The sequence below is a fragment of the Lithobates pipiens genome, unplaced genomic scaffold (genome assembly GCF_037356315.1).
Source record: "Lithobates pipiens isolate NorthernLeopardFrog02 unplaced genomic scaffold, aLitPip1_a1.2 Scaffold_13, whole genome shotgun sequence".
NCBI classification, from domain to species: Eukaryota; Metazoa; Chordata; class Amphibia; order Anura; family Ranidae; genus Lithobates; species Lithobates pipiens.
The window spans coordinates 229,352,968-229,372,110 of NW_027507718.1; the positions used below are offsets into that span (position 1 = coordinate 229,352,968).

At 46.0% G+C, this 19,143-nt stretch overlaps 1 protein-coding gene across 3 annotated transcripts in view; it reads right to left on the bottom strand.

Moving 5' to 3' along the window:
* Positions 1–584: 584 nt before the first annotated feature.
* The window catches only part of ADAMTS10 (ADAM metallopeptidase with thrombospondin type 1 motif 10), a 233,228-nt gene continuing 214,669 nt past the window's right edge, over positions 585–19,143 (bottom strand). For all 3 annotated transcript variants that reach the window (XM_077476314.1, XM_077476315.1, XM_077476313.1), the window contains 6 exons: positions 13,567–13,693; positions 10,585–10,714; positions 2,828–3,032; positions 2,223–2,399; positions 1,980–2,136; positions 585–1,688 (listed from right to left, as the gene is read on the bottom strand). In XM_077476314.1, the coding sequence (XP_077332440.1) occupies positions 1,579–1,688; positions 1,980–2,136; positions 2,223–2,399; positions 2,828–3,032; positions 10,585–10,714; positions 13,567–13,693 (906 nt within the window). In that variant the 3' untranslated portion in view covers positions 585–1,578. The remainder of the gene's footprint in view (positions 1,689–1,979; positions 2,137–2,222; positions 2,400–2,827; positions 3,033–10,584; positions 10,715–13,566; positions 13,694–19,143) is intronic.

Consider the following 19,143-nt stretch of genomic DNA (forward strand, 5'->3'; position numbering starts at 1 on the left):
GGCACTGATGTTGGACAAGAAAGCCTGACTCGCAGTCTCTGCTCTAATTCATTCCATAGGTGTTCTATCAGGTTGAGGTCAGGACTCTGTAAAAGTCAGTCAAGTTCCTCCACCCCAAACTCGCTCATCCATGTCTTTATGAACCTTGCTTTGTGCACTGGTGTGCATTTATGTTGGAACAGTAAAGGGCCATCCCCAAACTGTCCACACAAAGTTGGGAGCATGAAATTGTCCAAAATGTCTTGGTATGCTGACGCCTTAAGAATTCCCTTCACTGGAACTAAGGGGCCAAGCCCAACCCCTAAAACAAACCCACACCATAATCCCCGCACCACCAAATGATTTGGACCAGTGCACAAAGCAAGGTTCATAAAGACATTGATGAGGAAGTTTGGGGTGGAGGAACTTAACTGGCCTGGACAGAGTCATGACCTCAACCTGCTAGAACACCTGTGAGCCAGGCATTCTCGTCCAACATTAGTGCCTCACCTTACGAATGCGCTTCTGGAAGAATGGTCAAACATTCCCATAGACACACTCCTAAATCTTGTGGACAGCCTTACCAGAAGAGTTGAAGCTGTTATAGCTGCAAAGAGGGGGCCAACTCAATATTGAACCCTACGGACTAAGAGTGGGATGCCATTAAAGTTCATGTGCATGTAAAGGCAGGCGATATACAAGCGATATACTGGCAATATACTGTACTTTGTACGCCTTACATAACCCAGATGAACAGCAGATTATGCCTTTAACAAAGTATGCACTGTTAATGTTACCTCATTGGGACTACAGGGCTAATTTGGCACCTGCTCATCCTCTCCCATGGCCTTTCCTGTTGCTGAATTTTGGTTTCAAGGCCAAAACCTTTTTAGCTCCATCCATGCTAGAGCAAGTACAGATTTCCAAACATTTTGTTTACATAGCTCTCAGATCTAATAATAAATCTTTTTTTTTTTTTAATAGTCCATATATACTCTTCAATGCCAGGTCTTTCATAGAATGTTTTGCTAGTAGACTTTTCCTTTTAGACTGTGTACACAAGTATATAGATGCCAGTCAACAGTCAATCATGGAAGTTTCATAACGGCATAATTGTTTCGAGTATGTAAGTATGCAGCTCCTGTTCTGGACAGCACGGAAGTCTTGTAGATAGTGAGGTGTTAACGGTGATGTTTATGTATGGCTAAATAATAATTCTTTATCACAAAAGTCCGTTGATAAAAAAATAAAAATAAAGTTGGTTAAGTATGGATAAAGGGAAGAGAACTTCAAAGACGTCTGAAAGGATGGTGGGTGATGCAAACAGGAAGAAAAAGAGGAAGTAAGCAGTGAACAAAAAAAGACGTTTGATAAAACAGCTCTGGAGAGGTGAAGAGAGAGAATATTATAGCAGGAGAAGGGCACATTTAAAGGTTAAATAACATTAATAGTTCAGAAACCATAGCAATTGTTAAACTGCCAGAATGGAAAAGAGAAAATGAAAAAAAAATATAGCGTTCAGTACAGAAAACAAAAAAGGAAAAAAAAAATCTAAAAAAATAAAATAAAAATGAGATTATAGAATGCTGCTGATTAGAATCAATGGCCTTGACAAGTGCGGCAACACATCTGCCTGAAGTAGGGTCTGCTGCAGAATTTAAACTTGAGCACCAGGGGGCAGTATGCCACTTTGTTGACATCCTTACATTCTGTAGAAAAAGACAGGAAAAAATGTTAGAGGCAGGAAGTACCGGAGAAAATGGTCTCTGCGTTTGTGAAGGAGGGTCTGAATTTCTGTAAGGGAGGCAGGGGACGAAAGTGTCATGCTGTGGGAGGGATGAAAGCCTGAGGCACAGAAAAAGGGGAAATAGTTACTGAAAGTATTTTTTTTATACATAAATGGAATAAAATGGTGCAATATAACAGTCATAAGAAGAAGAAGAACAAAATTACGAAAAGAGAATCACTTGTTTGTTTCAGACAGCTTTCGATATTCTTACCATCAGGGCTGTCAGAAGGTCCTGCCTCACATTTATTTTCACACTGCTGCATGGCAGGGGGGCGCAGAGTCTCTATACATTCTACTGATGGTTGTCCTCTGTGACTCAAACACTGCACAGAGCGTCTCTGCTGCCCATGTCCACACTGTGCTGAGCACTAAAAATGAAAAAAAGGCATAATACGATCAATCGTCCTCGGCATCTTAAGTTTTCGTTTAATGCAATTCTGCTACAGATCTTTACCTCAGACCAATCGCCGGTCACCCAGCGTGGTGGGGGGCATCTCTGTAGGGTACATCTAACACTAGATGCAGGCTTGTCCTTAGCTGGACATTGAGAAGGGGGTAAAGTATTTTCACCATCACCAGACTTGCAAAGCACAACTCTGTGTCTGTATCCTGGGCCGCAGCTTGGACTGCACTGAAAAAAACAAGGAAAAACAAAATATTTTCAAGCTGTTTTATGTTTGTAAGAAAGGAAGTGCCATTATTCAGAAACTGAACATTACTATACACAACTGAACTGAAGACTTGCTGTCTTTTAGGGAACATCTAGAAAAGTTTAAAGTGGAGCTCCACCCAAAAGGGGAAGCTCCGTTTATTCGCTTCTTACTTCCTACTACCCTCTGCTGCCACATTTGGCACCTTTCGGGGGGTGGGGGGTTGGGGCGGTACCTGTTTTTGACAGGTACTCGTCCCCACTTCCTGGAGGCCCTGGGCTCTAGGTGACCTTGTCCTGGGATGGCCAGTAGCTCTAATATAAAATGAACTGTGAAATGCGAAACTGCCTGTGCATTAAAACATTAGCAAGTCAGGGTTTGTGAAGTTCACACTAAATCCTTCTATTACCTCAGACCAGTCCAGTGCCACCCACTCTGGTGGACATAAGTTGGTGTTGCAGGGCTCTAGCATTGTGGGACGAGGTGGTGTGCAGTTGCTATCATCTAGAGATCTCTCTTCTCCTGCTGATACCCGGCGCTGGCAGATCACACTGCGGGTACGAACACCAGAGTTACAGCTCCGGCTGCACTCAGACCAAGGACCTATTGCCCACCTAATGAAGAAATCATATTGATTGACTAGACATATATAATGAACATAATACACACATACAGTATATATAGAGTATAAAAAGGAAGGATTAATAAAATGAAAATGCATACATGTAGAGGATAGGTTGAGGAACACACATATTTATGCATTAATATATGCCTTATTTTCAGCTATAATTACATTCAAAAGAACAGTCATCATCCACATCATTAAATCCCACCAATCACCAGTGGCGGCTGGTGCTCCATTTTGGGGAGGTTGGCAAACAAGCCACCCGCCACCTCCGGGGTCGGTTGAATCCCTCCCCCCTGTCGCTCACTCATCCACCCACCAGCCCGGACTTACCCCATCTAAGTCGTGGGCAGCTTTGGATCCTTCCTCAGTCTCCTCCTCCTCTTCAGCGGCTTCCCCTGCATCTCTTCCTCGGCGGCCAATATGGTCACTTCTCCTCTCAGCCAATCGGGTCTCAGGATACGCTTCCTGATTGGCTGGGAGTTGAATCAGAAAGAAAATAGCAAATATTGATTTGCTATTGTCACACAACTGGGTGGGCTCAGGGCCCAGTGCTCTGTGCCCCAAGCCCACCCTTTTTTGAAGCCAAGTAGAGCCTCAGGCTCCAATAGTGTGCTTCCAAAAAAAAACCCATTGAAATCCATGCGTTCGGCGCCCTGCATGTAGCTTAGGGCCCGGTCCCATGGATTAAGGGAGCTTTGCCCCTGCGCCCAATATGGACGGGCCGTCACTGCCTATCACACAGCTATTTTATATTTTGCTGCCAGTAATTTTCATCACAAACAGTGAACACATCTTACTCAATTCTTACATGTAAACCACACAGTGATCTTCCTTAAAGCAGAACTCCAGGTAAAAAATTTTCTAAACATGATGTGTAAAAAAAGTTACTTTTGATAGGATATATACCACTTGTAGGATTGCTGTACTTTCTTTAAAATGAACAGTTTAATTTATGCCGGGTAGAGTTGCATCTCTCATACCTGGAAGTTTCAGTGTCGTTTATTCACCCACATTTTCCCTTGGTCATTCACAGAATGCCTTATATTTTGGAAATGGCACACAAAATGCTCACCTCCCCCATGGTATACAGATGAGGTAGGTGTTCTGTATACTGCAAAGGTGGCCAGGGAAGGTAAAAGCAGGTTGTTGAGCTGTAGGTTTACTGCCCGTCAGCCCCTGAAAACAGGACCGCTGTAGATCACTTGTCAGGGGGATGGCAAGGGCTGCTGCATGTCTGAACAAGTGCTTACATTGACTGTGCTGTAGGTTCATGTCATTGATAACCTCATCATGTAATGCAGTGCATGTGAAATATAACTCTCTCCAGAGCAGGTCAATGCTTAACCACTTCAGACCTGGACCATTTTGCTGGTCAAAGACCAGACCACTTTTTGCGATTCGGCACTGCGTCGCTTTAACTGACAATTGCACGTCGTGCGATGTGGCTCCCAAACAAAATTGACGTCCTTTTTTTCCCACAAATAGAGCTTTTGGTGGTATTTGATCACCCCTGCGGTTTTTATTTTTTACTCTATAAACAAAAATAGAGCGACAATTTTGAAAAAAAAAACGCATTATTTTTTACTTTTTGTTATAATAAATACCCCCCAAAAATATATAAAAACACATTTTTTCCCCTCAGTTCAGGCCGATACGTATTCTTCTACATATTTTTGGTAAAAAAATCGCAATAAGCGATTATCGATCGGTTTGCGCAAAAGTTATAGCGTTTACAAAATAGGGGATAGTTTTATGGTATTTTTATTAATATTTTTTTTTTACTAGTAATGGCGGCGATCAGCGATTTTTATTGTGATTGCGACATTATGGCGGACACAACGGAAATTTTTGACACATTTTTGGGACCATTGTCATTTATACAGAAATCATTGCTATACAAATGCAGTAATGCCTGTGTAAATGACGCTGGCAGTGAAGGGGTTAACCAGTGGGTGGCAGTGTAAGGGTTAAGTGTTCCTAGGGGTGTGCTACTAACTGTTGGGGGTTGGGCTTTAATTTAGTGAACACTGATCTCTGCTCCAATCACATGGAGCAGAGGTCAGCGTCACTAGTTGCTAGGCAGAACGGGGAAATGCTGTTTACAACGGCATTTCCTCGTTCAGCCACCCCGTGAGACGATCGTGGGTATGCCTGCGGCGATCAAGTCCACGGGACCTGCGACTGGACTCACGGGGGTCCCGACCGTCACACGAGCGCTCCACCGGACTGGCCCCGACATCCACAGACTGGCCCCCACATCCATAGACTGGCCCCCACATCCACAGACTGGCCCCCACATACACAGACTGGCCCCCACATCCTGCACGGACTGGCCCCGACATACTCACTGGCTGCACGGACTGGCCCCGACAGGACATATGATCTCCTTTCCTCCAAGCCGTCGTTGCCGCGCTGACATTGACATTGACATTTCCGCAGCATGAGCTCCATTGAAGACCAGCTTCTGGTCTTCTTTAAAATGGCGGCCGGCGGAGACATTGTCTCCGCCGGCTGCGGACCTCTAGCGGCTGGCGGCGAAAAAAACGGGAAATTTGAATTTCCCGGGACAAACCGAATTTCCTGGGACATTTTCCGGGACAAAATTAATTTGGGACAAATGTCCTAATCCAGGGAATGTCCCGGGAAATTCGGGACAGTTGGCAACTATGGCAATGTGCTAATGCACTCACGCCCATCTCATTTTAAATGGGCTGCCAATGCATCCTTAAATGAACTGGAATGTAATATACGGGGAGGTGGTGGCTCTCTCCATATAATCAGTCAGTGCAACATCCATTACAAATGCTCTTTTTATGCTACTGGTACAAAGTGGGCAACTGTTACACTGACAGAACGCCACTGATTACTCAGGGAAAACAATTCCACTGTAATCTGTAGGACTGAATTAGCAATGTGACAGCTCAGTCCTGCTCAGTGCAGAACACAGCTGGTTTACATGTCCTCCATAGGCATAAACATGATACAATGCAGGATCTAGCATTCTTTTTTTTGTCAGTTATACAATTTTATTCGTTCTTCAGCAAAGCATAAAAATACATTTAGCACCCTCTACCAATAGGTAGGTGCTAGTAAGATTTATTTTACTAGATTAGCCAGCACAGGTAAATTTAGGCAGGCTTATGCTATGCGCTAGGCCTGTCTGTTTTGATCTGGGGGCTGGGAGTGGTCAGAGTAGCTGTGGACGTTACCACCTGTGCTCTAGCTCTGAGGCGCCTTCCCTGTTTTCAGAGAGAAGGTGCTGGAAAAGGGGCTGGGCCTAGAACAGGAGTGGTAGACAGCTTGTGTGTGAGCCCTGACCAATCCCCATCAAAACTGGCAGGGGCCTCATATATAAGCTGATGTGATTCTCCACAGGGGTCAGAGGGTGAAGTGAGGAATGGCATGTTAGTCAGTCGCAGGAGGCCATCCCCATCTGGGGGGGGGGGGGTGCGCCGATCTCAGCAGAGGCCTGGGGAGAGCTGTGAGTGAACATTGCCTCTACACGGTCATTGGCATTGTCTCTGCCACCACACGGTCAGATGGCAGGGAACTCCTGGAGCAGAAGAGCAGGTGAAACTGGTGGTACCCATGGTCCAGTCAAAGTTCCTCATCAAGTACTCAGGGCTGTTGGAAGTTCGGTGGTGAGTGTTACTACCACAGTGGGGCTGGAGGTGCCAAGGGCTGAAGTGCCAAGGGCTGGAGTCTGTGAAGGGAACTCTGCTAGTACACGGTCACTAGTGGAGTGTTCATCAACACACACAGTGGATGATGGGGAGTCCTGGATCAGAAAAGAGACTGTGGGGATCTGTGTCAAGTCCATGCTGCCTGCGAGCACATGATTTGCAAGTTGGACTGGCTGGGAACAGTAGTCCATATTTTCTAGAAGATATGCTTTTAAACCACTGGGCCTCTGGGAGAAGTTCTGCAGGCCTCTGGCCTAGTAGCAGTGAGCAACCAGAGCCACAGTAGGGAGGCTTATTCAGAGTGGGCCCCTACTAATAGAAGAGGATGTGTCATATTTCAATACAGTAACTAAGTTTGTGCAGGAGGAACCAAGTGTACAGGAGGAAACAAATTATGCGCAGGAGGTGAAAGAGATCTAAGAACATTGCTTTTACATGGTTATTAGTGATGTCTCAGCCACCACACAGTCGGACGGCGGGGAACTCTTAGATGGAATAGTCTGTGGACGTTGGGCTGCAGGAGGAACAACAGTCTGCATGGAGATGCAGGAGATGCAGGAGTCATACCTAAATATGCGCATTATATCTCTGGCTCTAAATGTATTCAGAATGTACAAAAATCCTTTAATATGATGGTAATAACTTATCCTATGGGCATCCCATATTCCTAATCCCTATCTAAGTTGTACCCCCCAATAAAAACAATAAAAACAAAGCTTGCAAAAGATTGTTCATTGTCTGTGGAAGTGATGTATGAAGTCTGGCAGTGGGGTTATTTGGCGGATTGTAAGTTATTAGCTGCAAACAGCATGGCTACCATTGTACAATAAGACAATTTTCAGAGCCAAAATGAATACATCAACAAAGAGGAATAGTGCCCCATTTCTGGTACTAGTGATAGGATTAGTACCCCAATTTTTGACGTCAGTGGGAGGAATAGTGGGGAAGATTTACTAAAACTGGAGAATCTGGTGCAGCTGTACATGGGAGCCAATCATCTTCTACCCTAAGTTTGTTTAACCACTTAAGGTCCGCCGCATGGAGATATACAGTACGTCGGCAGAATGGCATGTACGGGCACAAGCACGTACCCGTACGTGCTTGCCTTCCAGAGGGTGGGGGGTCCGATCGGACCCCTTCCCGCTGGCTGCAGCAGTCTGTTTCGCTTCAGGAGCAATCCGGGATGAGGGGATGGCCGTTGGTTTCTGGCCATCCCCTCTCGATCGCTCCTGGCGAATGAGAAGCTTCCCCTGCCTGTGTAGTGTAAACACAGGCAGGGAGGAAGTGATGTCACTCTCCTCGGGGCGGTCTTTTTGACCGGACTGCGAGGAGAGGACATAGTAAGTGTGCACCAACACTACACTGACATGTAGGTACACATAGGCACACAAATCACCCCCCCCCCCCCAGTCACAGTGTCACTGATTGCAGTGATCATTTATTTACTGATCACTGCATTTAGTGTCAGTTGTGACAGTAAAAAGTGTCAGGGCAGTTAGTGTTAGGTCCAGGGTAGCCCCCTACCCCCCATAAAGGTTTAACCCCCTGATTGCCCCTAGAGTTAACCCTTTCACCCCCTTTTGCCAGTGTCACTAAGCGATCATTTTTCTGATTGCTGCATTAGTGTCACTGGTGACGCTAGGTAGCTAGTTATTTTTTTAGGTTCACCGCCAAGTTTTTATAGCATTAGTTACCCCCATATTCTACCCAATAAAGGTTTTAACCCCCTGATTGCCCCTAGAGTTAATCCTTTCACCAGCGATCACCGTATAAGTGTCACCGGTGATGCTGGATAGCCAGTTAGTTATTTAGGTTCACCGTTAGGTTTTTATATAGCGTCAGGGACCCCCATATACTACCTAATAAACATTTTAACCCCCTGATTGCCCCTAGTTAACCCTTTCACCAGTGATCACCGTATAAGTGTTATGGGTGACTCTGGTTAGTTAGTTTGCTTTTTATAGCATCAGGGCACCCACCATTTATTACCCAATAAAGGTTGATCACCCTGGCGGGTAATATCAATTAGGTTTTAGGGTCAGGGTCTGTGTCGCCCCAGGCAGCGCTAGGTTAGTGCCGGTACTGCTTACTCCTGTCACTGATCACTGTCACTTACAAAACACTAAACACATAACTGCAGCGTTCGCAGAGTCAGGCCTGATCCCTGCGATCGCTAACAGTTTTTTTTGGTAGCGTTTTATATTTAAATCCTGAAGGCAGTGCTTGGTTTTCGGGGTCCCGTACGTGGCTAGGCTCCCAAAAAGTCCCCCACATGTGGTATCCCACATGCGGGCCTTCGAAACTGTGATAGGTAGTGAGGAGTGAAATCAGAAATTTGCACCCTTAGAAATCCTGAAGGCAGTGATTGGTTTTCGGGGTGCCGTACGCGGCTAGGCTCCCGAAAAATGCCAACATATGTGGTATCCCCGTACTCAGGAGAAGCAGCAGAATATATTTTGGGGTGCAATTCCACATATAATTATGGCATGTGTGAGCAATATATCATTTAGTGACAACTTTTTGTAAACTTTTTTTTTTGTGTCATTATTTAATCACTTGGGACAAAAAAAAATAATATTCAATGGGCTCAACATGCCCCTCAGAAATTTCCTTGGGGTGTCTACTTACCAAAATGGGGTCATTGGGGGGGGGGGGGGGTTTGTACTGCCCTGCCATTTTAGCACCTCAAGAAATGAGATGGGCAGTCATAAATTAAAAGCTGCGTAAATTCCAGAAAATGTACTCTAGTTTGTAGACGCTATAACTTTTGCGCAAACCAATAAATATACGCTTATTGACATTTTTTTTACTAAAGACATGTGGCTGAATACATTTTGCCCTAAATGTATGACTAAAATTTAGTTTATTCGATTTTTCTTATAATAAAAAGTAGAAATATCTTTTTTTTTCAAAATTTTCAGCCTTTTTCCTTTTATATCGTAAAAAATAAAAATCGCAGAGGCAATCAAATACCATCAAAATAAAGCTCTATTTGTGGGAAGAAAAGGACGCAAATTTCGTTTGGATACAACATTGCATGACCGCGCAATTACCAGTTAAAGCAGTGCAGTGCGAAATTGTAAAAAGACCCCTGGTCCTTAGGCTAATTGGTCCGGGGCTTAAGTGGTTAATTAAAGCGGGAGTCCACCGGGACTCCGCGTTTTTTTTTTTTTTTTTTAAAGCCAGCAGCTACAAATACTGCAGCTGCTGACTTTTAAAATAGTGACACTTACCTGTCCAGCGCGCCCGCGATGTCGGCACCCGAAGCCGATCGCTAGGTCGTCTGTCGGGTCCTGCCGCCGCCATCTTGGGTATGGGAATCAGGAAATGGAGCCTTTCGGCTTCATTTCCCGGTTCCCTACTGCGCATGCGCGAATTGCGCTGCGCAATAAGGACGCTCCCCGCTGCCTCTGGGAGCTGTGTGTTTCCCAGCAGGCAGCGGGGCACTTGCGGGAAGGGGCGGGCACTTGCGGAAAGGGGCGTAAGTTACGCCCCTTTCCGCAGAGAGCTGTCCCGGAAGTGGGTGCAGTTACCTGGATTATCCAGGTAACTGCACCCCCCTCCCCCCTGAAAGGTGCCGATTGTGGCACCGGAGGGGGGGAGGGTTCCGATGAGCGGAAGGTCCACTTTAGGGTGGACCTCCGCTTTAAGCTTTGGCAATAAAACCTGGAAGCTGATTGGTTTCTCTGCACAACTGCTCCAGATTTTACTCTCTTCGGTTTTAGTAAATCACCCTCAGTGTCTCTAATCAGTGGGAGGATCAGCATCCCCGATGGGCTGGATAAGGACAAGCAAAGGGCCACGGTTTGGAGATCACTGTCCTATGAGTGTGATATAAACAGTCGCTATACTCACTCAGAGGGGCAAGGCTCGGTGTTACATGGACGTTGCTTCTCTTGCATTTTCTGCTGTGCATCACACATGTCTTCAGAGGCAGAAGATCCATCTGCTATCTTCTTGCAGACAACGTATTGCATTTGTACTCCTATAGGACAAGAAAATTAGAAATATGAACTGACAAATTCTGACAAATTTGACAAAACAAATTCTGACAAAACAAATTCTGACAAAACATTTTTTGGCTTGGAGCGTTAAATGGTTAAGACCTTAAAGCGGAGGTCCACCCTAAAATGGACCTCCGCTCATCGGAATCCCCCCCCCCCCCTCCGGCACCACAATTGGCACCTTTCAGGGGGGAGGGGGGTGCAGTTACCTGAATAATCCAGGTAACTGCACCCACTTCCGGGATAGCTGTCTGCGGAAAGGGGCGTAGATTACGCCCCTTTCCGCAACTGCCCGCCCCTTTGCGCAAGTGCCCCGCTGCCTGCTGGGAAACACACAGTTCCCAGAGGCAGCGGGGACCGTCGGGATTGCGCCACGCGGCTCGCGCATCCGCAGTAGGGAACCGGGAAATGAAGCCGAAAGGCTCCATTTCCTGATTCCCATACCCAAGATGGCGGCGGCAGGACCCAACAGACGACCTAGCGATCGGCTTCGGGTGCCGACATCGCGGGCGCGCTGGACAGGTAAGTGTCACTATTTTAAAAGTCAGCAGCCGCAGTATTTGTAGCTGCTGGCTTTTAAAAAAAAAAAAAAAACGCGGAGTCCTGGTGGACTCCCGCTTTAACTATTCCTTTTTCCTGTGTCTAGTCAGAGAAATGTCCCTTCACTTCCTGTCCCAAAAACATTATGACCCCTTTCACACTGGGGAGTTTTTCAGACGCTTTAGTGTTAAAAAAAGTGGCTGTAAAGCGGCTTGAAAGAAGTCGCAACTGCAATCCCAATGTAAAAGTCCAAGTGCTTTCACACTGAGATCCCTTTCACACTGGGGCATTTTTCAGGTGCTTTAGCTTTAAAACGCCTGTTAGTAGGCGTTAGTAGGTGTCCCTCATTCCCATCTCAAAATGTTGGGAGGTATGCACATTATATATCCTTCTTTAAAAGGGTACTGTAGTTCACCTTTTCCGAAAAAAATGAAAAAGTGAACTAATACAATACACCCTCTTAAGCTAACTGGTCCCGCTGTATTTACCTCTGTGACTGATGAGCTGTCAGTTCCCATGCAGTTGGTGTAGTAGTTCGGTAATCTGAAATCCCCGCTCATCTCCTTCTTCTTTCTGCAGTACTTCTGAAGAAAGATTAGAGCGACACTCTGTGCCAGTGCTGACCAATCAGAGTCACTCTAATCCTCTGCGGAAGAACTGTAGAAATAAGGGGGAGAAGAGCAGGGATTTCAAATCCCTGGAACATTAACCCTTTCATGACTAAGCCTATTTTTGGCATTTGGTGTTTACAAGTTAAAATCCATATTTTTTGCTAGAAAATTACTTGGAACCCCCAAACATTATATATATATTTTTAGCAGAGACTCTAGAGAATAAAACGGCGATTGTTGCAATATATTATGTCACATGGTATTTGCGCAGCAGTGTTTTAAACGCAACTTTTTTGGGAAAAGGGACACTTTCATGAATTTAAAAAAAACGAAACAGTAAAATTAGCCCAATTTTTTTGCACAATGTGAAACATAATGTTACGCCGAGTGAATAGATACCAAACATGTCACACTTTATAATTGCACGCACTCGTGGAATGACGACAATGTACGGTAGCTAAAAATCTCAATAGGCGACGCTTTAAATTTTTTTTACGGTTACCAGGTTAGCGTTACAGAGGAGGTCTAGTGCTAGAATTATTGCTCTCGCTCTGACGATCATGGCAATACCTCACATGTGTGATTTGAACACCGTTTACATATGCGGACGCGACTTCCGTATGCGGTTTCTTTGCTTCGCAAGCTCGCGGGGACGGCGGGCGCTTTAAAAAATTAATTTTATTTTTATATTTCATTTATTTATTTTAAAATGAATAAATTGTTTTTTTTTTTAAATATAAAATTTTGATCACTTTTATTGCTGTCACAAGGAATGTAAACATCCCTTGTGACAGTAATAGGTGGTGACAGGTACTCTTTACACTTCAATGTATTCAGATCGCTGAAAACGGCGATTCTGAATACTGTATATTTTTTTTAAAACCGGAGCCATTGGCAGTCATGACGTCGCTTCCGTGTTTACTATTAGGAGGCTGGAATGACGCTATATACATATATACTTATATATATTACAGCGTCATTCCAGTTCCTCCCCAGCAGCCGGAGGCATCAGATTGTGAAACGGTGCTCCCGATTGAGCGGGAGCACCGGTAACATCGGCGGGAGGTGGCGGGAGGGGGGGACGTCCCCTCCCGCTCCTCCTGCATAACAGCCGAGCGGCTTTTAGCCGCTTCGGTTGTTATGGCTGGATAGCCAATCGCCCGCTGTAAAAAACAGTACCGGGACGATGCCTGCAGGTGCGGGCATCATCCCGGTATAACCCCCAGAAGCCGAGTACGCACATCTGCGTACGCTCGTTGGGAAGGGGTTAAAACAAGGAGTCTGTAGGTGAGTCATCTGTACATACCAATAGGGCAGAGCTGGGCAGCAGCAACAGAACTTTACACTGAGATATCAGGGCACAGCATGGGACTAAAACTTCAAGGGATAAGGGAATTTCAACTGGGCAAGTATGAGGCAGCTGCTTTGGGCCCCACAACAATGATGGGGCCCAGGGCGGCTTTCCCCTAAATAGGTCCTGCATGAGACTCCTAGAAATCACTGCTATAACAAGGCAATAGGTAAACACAGTTTAGTGTCTGCAAGGGCCCCAAGAGCTGCATAAATGTACCAAAGGCTGGCAGGTTGGGCACCAAGGGGTTAGACTATAAGTCAATTCCAGGCACCTACAACTCCCCCACATCCTGTTTATCCACCACAATATATAAGCATACTTGATTTACCTCCCGCACATAGAGAAGAACATTTAGTCCACTGGGAATGCTGCCACATGTATCCACTCTCAGTGTGTCTACTGACTGGTGCATTGAACTTGTAGCGGATGCCAAAAAACTCTTCTCTCATCATTACCTGGAAAACACAGGGCAGGGTAAATATAAAACACATAAAATAGCAATATTAGGGGCATTACTATGGTCTTAAACGACCTGCAGCACTATAGCACATAATTGTTTTCAGTGTTCACTGCAATCAAAATCTTAAAAGCAAATGCCTTTTTGACACAAATTTTATTATATCATTTAAATCTATTGGTTGTTGTCTCTCCCATCATGGACAAAGTGTCAGCCTCCCATATGCAAGTCTTGCCTTCAATGTGTACAGAGTATAGTATACCACGTCTGCGGTGTTTTTAACAATAAAGCCAGACTGTTGTGCAAAGGAACCCTCTTCCTGTATGTACAGTATCTCACAAAAGTGAGTCACATTTTTGTAAATATTTTCTTTCCATGTGACAACACTGAAGAAATGACAATTTGCTACAATGTAAAGTAGTGAGTGTACAGCGTGTACACATGGTCGGGCATTCCTACGACAAAATCCGTCTGATTTTTTCAGACGGATTTTGGCCCAAACTTGTCTTGCATACACACGGTCGCACAAAGTTGTCAGAAAATCCAATCGTTCAGAAGGAGGTGGCGTACAACACGTACAACGGGATTATAAAGAGGCCAGTAGCCAATAGCTTTCATCTTGTAATTTACTCTGAGTATGCGTGGAACTTTGTGAGTCGGAATTGTCTACATGCAATCGGAATTTAACCACCTCAATACCGGGCACTTAAACACCTTCCTGCTCAGACCAATTTTGAGCTTTCAGCGCTGTCGCACTTTGAATGACAATTGCGCGGTCATGCTACACTGTACCCAAATTAAATTTTTATCATTTTTTTCCCCACAAATAGAGCTTTCTTTTGGTGGTATTTGATTACCTCTACGGTTTTTATTACACCTCTGCGGTTTTTATTACACCTCTACGGTTTAAAAAAAAAGACCAAAAATTTTGAAAAAAAATATGTTTTTTTTTGTTTCAGTTTCAAAATTTGGTAAATAAGTAAGTTTTCTCCTTCACTGATGGGCACTGATGGGGCTGCACTGACGGGCACTGATAAGGCGGCACTGATGGGCACTGATGAGGTGGCACCAATGAAGTGGCACTGATGAGGTGGCATTGATGGGCACTGATATGTGGCACTGATATGCGGCACTGATGGGCTCTGATAGGTGGCACTGATGGGCGACACGGATGGACACTAATAGGTGGCACAAATTGGCACTGATAGCTGGCACAGATTGGCATGGATAGGCGGCATGAATGGGCATGGATAGGCATCATAGATGGGCGTGGATAGGCAGCACAGATGGGCATGTATGGGCACTGATAGTTGGCATGGATGGGCACTGATAGGTGGCACAGATGGGCAATGATAGGCGGCATTGTATTGTATTGTTTTGTACTGATGGATGACAATCAGTGCCAAACAATGCATGCCAATCATTGATGCCCATTGTGAGCACTGATTGGCATCAATTGTGGGCACTGATTGGCATCCATTGTGGGCACTGACTGTCATTCTTGGTGGTCTAGGGTGGCATACCTGGTGCTGGGCATCCCTGGTGGTCTGGTGGCATCCCTGGTGGTCCAGTGTGGGCATCCTCGGGGGGGGGGGGGGCTGCGCTGATCAGCACAGACCCCCCCTGTCAGAGAAGCAGCAGATCGGCTCTCCTCTACTCGCGTCTGACAGACGCGATTGAGGAAAGGCCGATCAACGGCTCTTCCTATTTACACTGTGATCAGCCGTGATCTTTACCGAGATCAGACTGACACCCAGCAACAACGATCGCCGCGATGCGCGCCCCCGGGGGCGCGCAGCAGCTCAAAATCCTGAGGACGTCATATGACGCCCAGTCAGGATTTTGAAACCACTTTGCAGCCGTCATTTGCCTATAGGGCGGGCGTCAAGTGGTTAAACGGTCGTATTTTGTTTTCGGAAAATTTTAGATCCAGATCTCAAACTTTGTGCGCTGGAAATTCCGACAGAAAAAGTCCTATGTAGCCCACACACGATTGGAATTTCCAACAACACAATCCGATAGCACATTTTCCGCCGGAAAGTCCGACCGCGTATACAGGGCATAACAGTGTAAATTTGTGGTTCCCTCAAAATGACTCAACTCACAGCCATTAATGTCCTAACCGCTGGCAACAAAAGTGAGTACAACCCTAAGTGAAAATGTCCAAATTGGGCCCAATTCGCCATTTTCCCTCCCCGGTGTCATGTGACTCGTTAGTGTTACATGGTCTCAGGTGTGAATGGGGAGCAGGTGTGTTAAATTTGGTGTTATCGCTCTCATACTGATCACTGGAAGTTAAACATGGCACCTCATGACAAAGAACTCTCTGAGATCTGAAAAAAAGAATTGTTGCACTACAATAAGGTGGCCTAGGCTAGAAAAAGATTGGCAAGACCATGAAACTGAGCTGCAGCACGGTGGCCAAGACCAAACAGCGGCTTAACAGGGCAGGTTCCACTCAGAACAGGCCTCGCCATGGTTGACCCAGAAGTTGAGTGCACGTGCTCAGAGTGATATCCAGAGGTAAACAGATGTATGAGTGCTGCCAGCATTGCTGCAGAGGTTGAAGGGGTGGGTCAGCCTGTCAGTGCTCAGACCATACGCCGCACACTGCATCTGTCAGGGCTGGGCTCGGCTCTTCCTTCCTCTCAGCTGTCGGCTAATTGCCAGCTCCTATCTCTCCAAAGTGACTCACCTGTTGATGCTATCCTACTCGTCAATCCTCCCTACTTAAAGAGGAAGTAAATGCAACCTGCAAGGCAAAGGCATAATGAGCTAGAATGCATAGCATACTAGCTCATTATGAATAACTTACCTGAGAACGAAGCCCCCGAAGCGGTCCTCCGTCTTCATGTTCGCCGCTGCCATGTATCCCTGAGTGACTTCTGGGTCTCGCTGCTCCGGCGCTGCGATTCGCCGGAGCCGCAATGACATCACTCCCGCGCATGCACACGAGAGCCGACACGAGCTGCATATCGCCGCGATCTGCGGCCTGCCCAGTGCGCCTGCGTGCCGCTGTCTACGGCGCATGCGCCATAGACAGTGGTGGCTGTCTTTTTGTAAATATCTCCTAAACCGTATAGGTTTAGGAGATATTTCTTGGACCTACAGGTAAGCCTTAATCTAGGCTTACCTGTAGGTCAAAGTGGTTTGTAAGGGTTTACAACCACTTTAAGCCGTCCAGCCCAGATGATCTCTGTCTTCGCCTTGGTCAACATCACAGAGACTCTCCTGCGTTCCTGTTAAAGACTTGCTTCGCTGACATTCCTTCAGGCTCCTGATCCTGCTTGCTGTTCCACTACACTGATCTCTGGCTTCCTGACTTTCTGGCTAGTCTGACTATCCGTTTCTGGTTACCGAACTTTGGCTATGTTTTGACTACGTTTGTTCTATTTACTTTTATTATTAAACAAGTGTGATTTAACTGTACTTCTGTTTCGGTCTGATTCATGGTTTCTGACAGTAGGTGAAGGCCATAAATTCAGAATAAGCAGTCAATCCACTTGTTTGTAATATTATTTCCAGATTGGATGAGCAGGATCACCGCATGGATCAGTTTGCCATGGCATTACAAACCCTCCTGAGTCGCACAGCTCACCTGGAATCTCCCACTGTGGCTGCTCTGGTACAACCTGTGTTGCAGGCTGTCCCTGCTGCTGCTCCAATCTCTGTGCAGGCACCTGCCTCGAGTATTACCTCTATAATAGGTATGTCTGGTTCAGCTCCTCTTCCCCAGTGATTTGGGGGCGATCCAGTCCAATGCAGAGGGTTTCTCAACTAAGTTGAGATATACTTTGAGATGTTGCCCCAGGCATTTCCCATGGCCAGAAGCAAAGTAGGTTTCACAATATCTTTGCTTTCTGAGAGGCTTGGCCTGGGCAAGCCCTCTATGGGAGATGCAAAAACCTGTTGTTTTGAGTTACTCTGAGTTTGTGGCTTCTTTTAAAAAGGTATTTGATGTTCCCGCACGATCCGCTTCTGCTGCCAAGTGCCTCATGTCCATCAAACAAAGTACGAGAACTGTTGCTGATTACGCCATTGAATTCTGTACTCTGGCAGCAGAGATTGCTTGGCACAATGAGGCCCCCATGGCTGCTTTTTCTCATGGTCTCTTGGATACCATTAAGGATGAGATAGCAGCCCGGGATATACCCTCTGAGCTGGAGAAGTTGATCACGTTTGCCATCCTCATTGACTCCTGACTCAGAGAAAGACTCTCTTTTAAGTAGTGCTTGCGGAAGCCTCCCATACATTTGTCTCTGAGCTTTGCAGTCCCACCCTTGCCTCCCTCACCTCCCTTGCCTTCTGGTACCGAGTCAGTCAGTGAAGATGAACCTATGCACTTGGGCTTCACGTGCCTCTCTGCGGATAAGAGAACCCTTAGGAGGAGGGAGAGATTGTGCCTTTATTGTGGCCAGGCAGGTCACGTTTTGATGTCTTTTCCTACCCATCCAGGGAACGCCCAAACCTTGAGGTCCTGTCACAGACAGACTTTACGTGGCGTTGTTTCATCCTTAGTTATCCAGAAGGATAAGCCCCTGGTTTTCGGTTACCCTTTCTTGGGTTGAGTCGTCCATCGAGATACAGTCTCTAATCGATTCTGGCCTATTCGTTGATGCTGCCTTTGTATCGAAGCACTTGATTCCGCTGCCATTGAGGCTCTTGATGGGAGACCTCTACAGCCTGCCTATGTTCCGTTGTCCATGGCTGTAAGGGCTCTTCACCCTGAGATAATCCAAGTCTAAGTTATTTCCTCCCCTAAGTTTCCACTGGTTATTGGTTATCCTTGGTTACAGAGGCACAACCCCTCTTTTGATCGTTTCTGTGCTGAGGTTCTCTCCTGGTCGCCACAATGCAGTAAGACATGCTTCCAGAAGGTAGCCAAGGTCCTGTGCACCTCTTCACTCTCCTCCCTGCCAGAGGAGTACCGCGATTTTGACAAGGTCAAGCCAGTAGTTTGCCACCGGTCGTATGATTACGCAATTGACCTTCAACCAAGTCTTGGAGTATAAGGCCTTGAGGTTTCATCCGCAAATCCTCATCTCCTGCTGGTGCTGGTTTCTCCTTTGTAAAGTAGAAGAATGGTGAATTGAGACCTTGTATTGATTATAGGGGTCTCAATCGTTTCAAGATTCAGTTGATAACGGAGTTATTTGACTGCCTCAAGAGAGCAACAGTTTTCACGAAGCTTGATTTGAGAGGGGCATACAATCTCGTCAGGATTAAGGAGGGGGGTGAGTGGAAAATTGCGTTTAATGCCAGAACAGGCCATTATGAGTATCTCGTAATGCCTTTTGACTTTTGTAATGCCCATTAATTTATTAATGATGGCCGCCGATATTTGTTGCAGCTATGTGTGGTGGTTTATCTCAACGATATGCTCATATTTTCCAAGTCCTTGGAGAGCCACATCACAGATGTGCTTCAGAAACTAAGAGAGAACAATCT